At 37.1% G+C, this 9,668-nt stretch overlaps 3 protein-coding genes across 5 annotated transcripts; 2 read left to right on the top strand and 1 right to left on the bottom strand.

The window, feature by feature from the left end:
* The first annotated feature begins 115 nt into the window (after positions 1-115).
* On the top strand, positions 116-2,055 carry LOC124174890 (DNA polymerase delta subunit 3-like). Its single transcript, XM_046554500.1, has 2 exons — positions 116-340; positions 482-2,055. The coding sequence occupies exons 1-2, from the start codon at positions 272-274 to the stop codon at positions 1,424-1,426; spliced, it is 1,014 nt and encodes a 337-aa protein (XP_046410456.1). The 5' UTR covers positions 116-271; the 3' UTR covers positions 1,427-2,055.
* A 722-nt stretch (positions 2,056-2,777) lies between these two features.
* Positions 2,778-7,106, top strand: LOC124174885 (toll-like receptor Tollo). Its single transcript, XM_046554482.1, has 4 exons — positions 2,778-3,338; positions 4,232-5,319; positions 5,409-5,602; positions 5,704-7,106. The coding sequence occupies exons 1-4, from the start codon at positions 3,230-3,232 to the stop codon at positions 5,984-5,986; spliced, it is 1,674 nt and encodes a 557-aa protein (XP_046410438.1). The 5' UTR covers positions 2,778-3,229; the 3' UTR covers positions 5,987-7,106.
* LOC124174889 (protein ABHD13) lies at positions 6,311-9,668 on the bottom strand. 3 transcript variants are annotated; one of them, XM_046554499.1, is made up of 6 exons: positions 9,210-9,668; positions 8,842-9,073; positions 8,551-8,744; positions 8,225-8,385; positions 8,057-8,136; positions 6,311-6,949 (listed from the first exon to the last, which is right to left on the bottom strand). In XM_046554499.1, exons 1-6 carry the CDS (start codon positions 9,373-9,375, stop codon positions 6,946-6,948), a joined length of 837 nt encoding a protein of 278 aa, XP_046410455.1. In that variant the 5' UTR covers positions 9,376-9,668; the 3' UTR covers positions 6,311-6,945. The 3 variants fall into 3 exon arrangements, with proteins under 3 accessions (XP_046410455.1, XP_046410454.1, XP_046410451.1); XM_046554498.1 differs by having other exon boundaries at positions 8,057-8,385; XM_046554495.1 differs by lacking the exon at positions 6,311-6,949 and having other exon boundaries at positions 7,399-8,136.

The raw sequence follows: 9,668 nt of genomic DNA, 5'->3' as shown, positions 1-9,668 counted from the left end.
TGAGTTCGATCCTATTCGAACGCTTGAATATTTAGAATGTGTTTAGGAATACCCAACTACAGTAGGTAAAGCCGAGCGTCAAGCCGTAACCAAAATATTGACGTTTCGAGGTCAGTAAAGTTCGAAACTTCGATGGAATCGAACATCAACTGTCACGCAGCGAAGCGTGACAGCGAATCTTAGTCTGTTTTTCGTACCCGCCGGTAATAGATAAAGTAAAGTAGAACTTTCCATTAGCCTAATTTCTCCCCAACAACATTATTCTTCTGATATGATTTCAACGACGATTGATACGTACTTGGAGACGTTGACTGGATACATATTTGACGACGACAAATTGGTAAGCGCGTGTATAATATGTATATAAATGGAAAGACAGAAGCTCTGTAAGCCTTTTTGAAGAAAGTTGTGAAAAAAATCGAGACTATCAAACCGTTCAATAGCACCAATAAGACTTTCACTTGTTTTTAATTTTATGCAGGTAACGTACAAATGGTTGAGCAAGGAGCTGGGCCTCCACGTCAACTTCGCAAAGCAAATATTATGGCAATTTTGGAAGGAGCACGAAGAGCAAAAAAGAGTCCTGGCCACCTTTACTCTGATCGGTTACCTGGTCGACGGTGTTCTACGAGTGGAGGTAGTCAAGGAAGAAGATCTGGCATCCGCGAAGCGAAAGTTTAAAAAGCTGACGGCGGAGCATTTGTACAGTTTGCAAAGAGCGCTACCAGACGTGGAGTTGCTGGCTTTAACTGGGAACGGGGATCATCGACAAGGTGCAATTGTTTGCAAAGAGATAATCGCCCGCAGCGGAGAAGAACTGAACGAGCTAAGATGGGGCTGCAAATTGTCGGGCAAAGTGTCTGATGAAAAATCGGCAAAGTTAGCTTCAACCAAGCTGGATTCGAAGAAGGAGAAAAATTTCTTCAGCAAAGTAACAAAAACACCACAGGCTTTTGACGCCTCGAAGAAAGAGGCGGCCAAAGACGTTGACAATGTTGTCGCCGGTCGTGGCCGGAAACGTCAAGGTTCCGAAGAGCCCGAGATGGGTGGTAAAAGACAGAGGCGGAAATGTGATCCAACTACTAATCCCAGCGGAGAGTCGAGCGTTAACGAGGACGAGGGTGAGGACGAAACGATGCGTAATTGTATTCTGGAGGGTGAAACTCCCTCGGTAAATGTCGGGAATAAAGTATCCCCGCCAATGTATAAGGTGGAAAATGGTAAAACGAAGGTACGGAAGGTAGTTGACAAAACTTTTACCGACGAAAACGGCTATTTTGTTACGAAAAAGGAATACGTCTACGAAAGTTCTTCGGACAAAGAAGAAGACCCCCCAAAAGTCGAAGCGCCGCAACCCAGATCCGCAGCTCCGAAAGACAATAATCGTAAGCAAGCCAGCCTGTTGAATTTCTTTAAAAAGCCTTAAAGCGCAATCCCGACATCTCCCGATATGTAAAATCTGAATGCGCGAACGTTTCGAACTACATTCCTCCTAGCAATTTGTAGATACTAATTACTGTAGCCCCGTTAACTTGTACAATGTACATATTTAGGCGTGAAAATTATTACGATAAAGACATCAATTTTAATTAACATACTGTATACGTTATATATACATACAACATATGTTATAGATATTTATGTACTGTTAATGTGAATGTTATCGGATTTTAAAGCAAAGTTACAGTGCTACTGAAATTTTATTACCGTATCAAGATATAGTATGTATAGAAAATACTGCGATCAATAACTATTATCGTCTTTATGTACAAGATATAAACCTTGTTGGTCTGTTATAAGATTGTAATAATACTTGAAATATGGATTAATCACGTGCAATATAGAATTTGGTACATCACGTTACCCCGCTGAATTCGATTTTTTATTTATAAACTTGAACCATTGCTAAGTAACAATGATAAATTGAGTGTTATACACGCGAAATCGCAATTTAAACGTCTTCGGGTATAAGTGAATGCAAATGAATAGCACGCTTAAATTTACGTAGGTAGTCACGAATCGTGATAGAATGCCAAACGAATGTTACGGAAGACTAAAGCGCTTTGTGTTATCAAACCCTAAAAACTAGCGTGTGCAAACAACGATAAACCGAGATCCTGTTGGTTATTGGTATATTTATTATCAGTACATATGTGAAAGCAAACGGCGTGATTTTCGGTTTGGTGCAATAAAGGCGACATGGGACAAAGAAAATTCACGCTCACGTGCAATGTAACGTAATTGAACGATTCATTTTCAACTATCGGCTCATACGCAGGCATAGAACACTACAGATACATCATCGTGAGTTTAATTACGCCGCGTTTCTATTATATTCTACTACCTGCACTAGTCGCAATAATGCCACGTCACTTGACCACGTCGGATTCTTAGTAAATTCATCATGCATCATGATCATTCGCATATAATTCGTAAACATAAAACACAGATAAAACGTTTATCGCAGTTAAAGAAAAGGTTTCCGGATATCGTCGAGGAGAGGAATTGTAAGAAGTAGACGCGATTCGTTATCTTTTCAATATTCTCGATTACGATCTGAGTGTATCAAAGGATGGACCAAGTGGAAATTCATTCAACTACTTTTCCGTGAATCATAACCGCACGAAAAATGAAGCAAAAAAATACGAGTCAAGAATTCGCCCGTGAAACTTGGTGACTTTTGAAATTTTTCTTTTATTTCTCTTCATCCAACAGTCGTGCGATCGTTTCGCAAAACACTGAGGCATGTTCGTCGTCATTCGCAAATGTCCAAATCTAGTTTATCGTTTATTTTCCCGCAGAATGAGTGACTCATTCCGGTAATGTACGCTGAAAGATCGTGTTGTCTTTTCCATTGAACCTTCGAGTAATGACGAATGAAATTTTAGCAAAAGGGTCAAAACATGTATAATCGGGAAGACAACAGCGGTAACGGTACACCTAAATTCACGATCATCACAATTGCATGACGCAAACAACTGATAAGCTATCTGGAGGTACGACACTGGGATTCGTATTATCTATCGGCTTTGAAAGTCAGTCTCAGTCTGCACAGTCGAGAGTTAAGTTTCCCATTCGTTGGGGCTGACAAATTAAATTTTTCCTGCTTCTCAAAAGCTTGTGCGTAGTCTGCGTTGTAAGTTAAACGTACAAAGTTATACCGCCACCAAGTGCGGTAAATCCGATATCGGTAACTTGACTCAACTATACCTACTTTCACCGCAACATCATGAAAGGGCATCGCTACTGTAATTTCGTTGGATTGCTGCTTGTTATATGCAACTTGCACGGATCGGCGGAATGCAGTATGTGCGAAACGTGCATTTGCTCTAGCACAGGTATTGCGTACAAGTATTTGGTCATTTTTAATTATGTGTATATACATTATTTTTTTTTTTACATCCTATCTGTCGGGTACGCAGGATTCGGTGTCAAAAATTCATCGTCACGGGTGTGACAAAACACGACAGTCTTGGAAAAAATAACGCATAACTCCAATTCTTATCGTGACGAAATTCTCACGAGGCATCATCAGCCAATCCCACTGATATGCACTCGGCACTCGATTTTTTTCAAGTTTGCTCTATCACTCGCGCCTCGCATATAATTTTTTTATCTTAACTGGATGTTTACACACGGATTTACAAGTTGGCAATGGTGTCAATTTTTTTTTTTTCTTTTTTTTTTTTTATCGTGAACATAACGATCGCACAGTTTGAGGAAAATCTAAGTATGTATAAAATAGAGACGAACCTCGATTTACTTTACTTGGAAATTTGTCTTTAACGAATTTTGAAAGAAACGCAATATTTTTATTTATGTTTAATGATCGTTTCTCTTTGTTCTTTAACTTCCAAGTCATAAAATTGCATTTACTTAATTGGCAATTTACTACTTCGAGTTATAAAATGTAAAGAATCTGACGAGGAATTAACTCGATATAATAATTTCTTGGAATTTTTGCAAAATTTCTTGCAAAAATCTTTCATTGAAAACTAATCTCAACAAGAATCAGAAATGTTAGAAAAGAAATGAAAATTGTAAATTAGTACAACAGAATCCAAGACAGATCGCCTCAATAAATTAGAAAATATAAGAAAGAGAAAAATTTCAATCTTGTGAACAGTGAAAAGTCTCATAAAGAATGAAAAATTACCAATCAGGTTCCATGAAATGTCAATTAGAATATTCAAAGCGTATCGGTAGGAAATGATTTCCAATTCTATTTTAGATTCTGCTTGGATCGTAAATTGCCAAGGTAAACGACTGGAGGATAATAACCATCATCGCTTTGACTTATTAATGTTCGACGAACAGCCTCATCTCAGTGTTTTGAACCTGGCTGAAAATGGAATGAACTTTCTGCCAACGGACATGTTTACAAATTTGGTAAATTTAAAAACTCTAAACCTATCAGGAAATCATCTCCAAGAAATACCGGAGAATGCTTTCGACCAGCTTTGGTCTCTCGTCGATCTAGACTTGTCGCGCAATAACCTGACTGCTCTACCGGAGAGAATGATCACCAAAATAACAAATTTGCAACGACTGAATTTGAGCCAAAATCAATTAAGCGTTCTAGATCCAGACCTGAAATTACTGACCAATCTAACATGGCTGGACGTCTCTCATAACAATATACAGAGCTTGGAAAATGGCTCGCTTCAATCTTTAACGCAGTTAGAACATCTGGATCTATCGTTCAATCGGATCGATTCGCTTGGAGAGAACAATGTGATACACTTGACGCAGCTTGCAACTTTGATTCTGAACAACAATCGTTTGGTCTATCTTTCTCCTCACGATCTTCCAGTTTCCATAACTAATCTGAACGCCGGCTACAACATGATTACAAATGTACCTGAAACATTGAATAATCTGCAAAAACTCGATATGGAATACAATGAAATAGTTGAGCTTAATGATAATTTGTCCTTGCTGAATCGAGCGAAGAGCCTTAATTTCAGCGGCAACAAGCTAACTGACTTTCCAAATGTCAAATTTGAGAAGCTGGAGACGCTAGACTTGTCATTCAACAAATTATCCGTGGTTCCAGAAACACTAACGAGTGAAAATATGCCAGAGCTAAGCACTCTAGTGATCAGTGGAAACCCTATAAGAGAATTGAAATTCAACGCTAAACTGAACCTCGAATGGTTGATTGCCCAATCGTTAGAGCTGGTCGAAAGCATCGAGGAAGATGCTTTTTCAAATCTTGATAACGAAAGATCGGAGGGTTGTTTGAACTTGATAATATCTCAAAACAAACGACTAACAAAAATAGACGCGAATGCTTTCAGAGACGTGAATCTTTGCTCGGTGAGTCAAGTTACAAAAAGAACAGTCAATGACAAACATACGTACTTCATGCATCTCAATGAAATCCTTCGATTGATTTTCAATTACAGTTAGATCTGAGCAGCAACAATCTGAGCAGCATTTCGCCAGGATTGATAAAAATGCAGAACAATACGGGCTTGTTAAAGTACGGCGTCAACTTACAGAGCAATCCGTTTCACTGCGATTGTACCCTGCAATGGATGCTGGTAGATCTGGTCCCAAAGCTCTACGACGCGTACCCCCAGCTTCTGGATGATCTGAAGTAAGAAACAGAGAAATATATCAATTAATTTGGAGCCAAAGATTTGCTCGTCGGTTTGGCAATTTAATTCGCTGCTAAATTTAAAACGAATATTATTTCAGATGTGCTTCGCCGCCGGACAAGAAATACATGAGAATGCTACATTGGTACAAGTGGAAGGATCAAGTATTTTGCGAAGACTCACAAATCCTTGTGTCTAAGGTTGTCGTTGAAGCAGCCGGAGTTATGAGTCAAAGTAGCGAAACAATTAAAATAGAATCCAGCACAGGAATGTTAGCTGCATTGATTGGTGCCGTTGTCGTTCTATCAATGTTGGTTACAGTTGGTATTGTTTTAGCTCGACGAATAGCGATAAAAAGATCGCGAAAAAATCGAAGATTTTAATCTACCATTTAGAATTTGGATTGTGGATTGACTTCATAAGGTCAATAACAGTAAGGTCAATTATTACAGAGATTGGTAGTACGTAAGCTTAAAGTAATGCCATTGTGTTCACTCAACTGTGATCGACTCTAAGAACCTCGGAAAATGTTACTTTAGCATCGAAAAACGTTGATTTTAATTTATGAGCAAAAGGGGAAAAACTAAACTCCATGCATATAGCGTAGGATCAAAGATTGTAGCGTACGGATAATATGTCACATATTTTACTCGACGATCGAAGTGCAGATGTGAGGTAAAAAGATGTAGATATAGCAAACGACTGTATAAATTCAAAATGAGATGATATTTTTCAAAATCGACCGTATTATACAATAACGTTAAATACATTCAATCTGTATACACTGTATTTATTACAATTTAACATTTTTATTTACAACATACTTATATTCGTTTTCAGATCACATGTGTACAAAATCGAGACACGCATTATAGGTAATTAGAAAAGAAATGGTCAAAGATATTTAACAACTTGTATAGCAATTGCTTAAAAATTTTTCGAGTAAAAACATCGGTATGAATTTATTTATTGTTGTTGGTGAGATAAAATCATTGTATCGTCATATTAAGTAATCGATTAATAAGAATCGAATTTGGCAAAGTCCGAAAACAAACAGGAGGGTCAACCAAATCTGCGTATTATTACTGTTCTAAAATTAAAATTATTTCTAAGTATACATATACTTGCGTGAAAAGGATACGTAACTTGCGTTCATAGCATCATGACAATGTGCCTTACGACATTTTATTTTAACTACAATACTTTTGATATTACATATCTACACAAAATATATTTAGGACGTTAAAAAAATTCGCAAACCTGATCTGTGGACTTGACGACAGTTACGCTGCGCAATTACGTAGTAGTAGTAATATTATTATTATTATTATTATTATTATTATTAAAGAATAATTATATTGACTGCTTTTATATTATTAATCACGATTCCATAAGGGCTCAAATTGTGCCCTGCCTATTTAGTAATGCAACAATTTACAGTATTTCGTATATGACTTACAGAATGACTTTACCACTTTTACAAGGTGGAATTGAAAGTAGCGCTAGAGTGAAAAAAAAATTAATTGCAACGACAATGGTAACTAATGCGTTAAGCAGTTTTCAAAATAACTTTACTTTGAAAGTGGCAAAAATAATTTTATCCACACCGCCGCAAGATGTTGTTTTGTAAGTAATAAGACTGGCGATTGAATAGAAGTGATAATCGTACAATGTAACAATGGAAGACCTATTGAATTTCATTGGATAGGTTATTAAACTTCACTGCTCACGTACAATAAAAAAAATTTTCATATCTCATGATACCTAAGATGTGGCAAAATTTTTTTGATGAAGGTGCTTATAAATTCAATGAGATTTACCACCTTATACTAACTTTGTAAACTAAAGTGTGTATATATGCGTGTGTCCGTGTGTGTACGTATATGTGTGTGTATATAACTCTATATATATATTTCTATGTCTCTCTCTCTCTCTATATATATATATATATATATATATTATATATACAGAGATATTTTAATTTCATTATACTATTTCCAAGCTTTGGCTATTGAAGACTTTTGATCAGCTCATCATCATTTACGTTGGACGATTTGATCCCTTCAAATTATTATTGACTATATTACATATTTGTAGCTATATTAAAATTCATAAGGAAATATATCATCTTTCTCTATTTATGAAAAAAGAAACAAAAATCAAATAAAAATAAACGAGAAAAGATAAAGGAAATCTTGTACTATGAAACGTAAACTACAATAATTTTGGACGCAATATTGAGCCGTGTAAACCATGATCATTACACGTGGTCTATCTGCCAATGGTTCGTTGCTACTCTGGGTGGAGGATTTTCTCTTAGTTGATTGAGAAACGTGGATATACTGGTATAGTACCCAGACTGATTCCACGTCTCGTTGTGAGTCCCGCTAGGCACTCTGAGCATCCCTTTGTACGAGCTTCCGCAACGTTCGTATAATTCAGTCATCATTTTGGGCGGTACCAGAGTGTCCGCTAGGCCGGAGATAAATAACGTAGGTACCGTGACAGAGCCAATTTTTTGTAGTGACATATACTAGAGAAGAAATAAGAAATATGTCATTGAAAGGGAGCAGATATTTTGTATCTCCATTGAGCATTACAATTAATATTTGTACACGTACCTTATTTTTATAGATAAATAAGGGAAGGTACTGAAGGATCTTAGAGCCAATGAGCAGTGATGCCATGTCCGGTATACTGGTAAAAGTATTTTCTAAAATGAGGCACCAAATTTTTTTTGCATAATCTGGCCTCATCGCCAAATCAATAGCCACGCCACCGCCTAGCGAGTAACGAATACATTAAATAATCACCTATTGCTACACTACATTGTTATCTTGTTTTCTTATTCTTAAACGCAGATCTGAGCCGCAATGTAATCTACACATCTGTACTCATAATCGCCACTTTCTTTGCTACAAAAATACAAAACTAAAATAAAAATTACCCAAAGATCTTCCAAAAACTATAATTTCATCGTTATTGATGTCAGTTCGAGTGGACAAATAATCTAGTCCGGCTCTGGCGTCCATGTAAAGGCCTTCTTCGGATGGAGAGCCTTGAGATAATCCGTATCCTCTATACTCTAACATAAGTATATTACATCCCAATTTACGGTATAACCTTGCGACATTCTGAAGTCTAAATGAAAACACAGAAAGCGCAAGTAGCAAGTAAAAATCAAAGTACATACAGTACGCTGAAAAAAATTATGCAACTTGTATCGCGTTAGACAGACCTGTGTCCCATGTTGCCGGCGTTTCCGTGAAAAAATAAAAGCGTAGGCACCTTCTTGGCCTTTTCTTCTGTCTGCGATATAAAAAACATGTGCAACATTGTCCCATCTCCCGATCTGGTATACACACTTTGGTAAGGCAAGCTAAACATGGACGGAGCAGGAACGTAGACTCGTGAATGTGGAGGTAATTCGGGATGATAGAGAAGTTTGTCCTCCGTGTGATACAAGATACCTGAATGAAAATACGCACGTTTTACTCGCTGGTTACGATTCAAAATATAAGATCGTTCAAGTAATTACAATAACAAGCAGATGTTGAAAACTGGCATTCAAACTTATTTGTTTAAGAAATGATCTTGGCAACAAACCTGTGATAGCAAAGCACAGAAGAAAAAATGCAAAGATTCCACCGTAAAGCCAATAGAGGAGGAAACAGGCCAGTACATAAGCTCCAGAAAATGCCCAACACTTCTTAGCTATACCGCCAAGTAGTCTGATGGGTCGACTACGAGCTAATCTGATGCGAAGGGACATTTTTCTGTCTTGAAATTCTTTGGCTTTCAATCGAATATTATTTGGGCAGTTTTACAGCTGATTAAGCTCGAGAACGTCGGTTACCTGTATAACCTATCGCGATTTATGAGAGTCCTCATTTGCAGCTCAAATCTTATCATAACAAATATTATATGACCGGATCTATACGGTTTTAGCTAATTCGCTAACAGCGACTGTTAAATAAACATTTACAAAAGGTCCTTTAGTTTGCATTTCTAACACTGATTTCTAATTAACAATATAACCGTAAACAATATCTAGGCGTGCATTGT

Source organism: Neodiprion fabricii, chromosome 2 (assembly GCF_021155785.1).
Source record: "Neodiprion fabricii isolate iyNeoFabr1 chromosome 2, iyNeoFabr1.1, whole genome shotgun sequence".
NCBI classification, from domain to species: domain Eukaryota; kingdom Metazoa; phylum Arthropoda; class Insecta; order Hymenoptera; family Diprionidae; genus Neodiprion; species Neodiprion fabricii.
This window is presented reverse-complemented; position numbering and strand designations above follow the sequence as displayed.

Bases quoted from the DNA above. Each gene is read 5' to 3' on its own strand.
- LOC124174890 (XM_046554500.1), top strand. From the start codon at position 272: ATGATTTCAACGACGATTGATACGTACTTGGAGACGTTGACTGGATAC. The intron at 341-481 runs GTAAGCGCGTGT...AATTTTATGCAG, and splicing joins TATTTGACGACGACAAATTG to GTAACGTACAAATGGTTGAG.
- LOC124174885 (XM_046554482.1), top strand. From the start codon at position 3,230: ATGAAAGGGCATCGCTACTGTAATTTCGTTGGATTGCTGCTTGTTATA. The intron at 5,320-5,408 runs GTGAGTCAAGTT...TTTCAATTACAG, and splicing joins GAGACGTGAATCTTTGCTCG to TTAGATCTGAGCAGCAACAA. The intron at 5,603-5,703 runs GTAAGAAACAGA...ATATTATTTCAG, and splicing joins CAGCTTCTGGATGATCTGAA to ATGTGCTTCGCCGCCGGACA.
- LOC124174889 (XM_046554495.1), bottom strand. From the start codon at position 9,375: ATGTCCCTTCGCATCAGATTAGCTCGTAGTCGACCCATCAGACTACTT. The intron at 9,074-9,209 runs GTTTGTTGCCAA...ATTTTCATTCAG, and splicing joins TCTGTGCTTTGCTATCACAG to GTATCTTGTATCACACGGAG. The intron at 8,745-8,841 runs GTCTGTCTAACG...GTTTTCATTTAG, and splicing joins GCCGGCAACATGGGACACAG to ACTTCAGAATGTCGCAAGGT.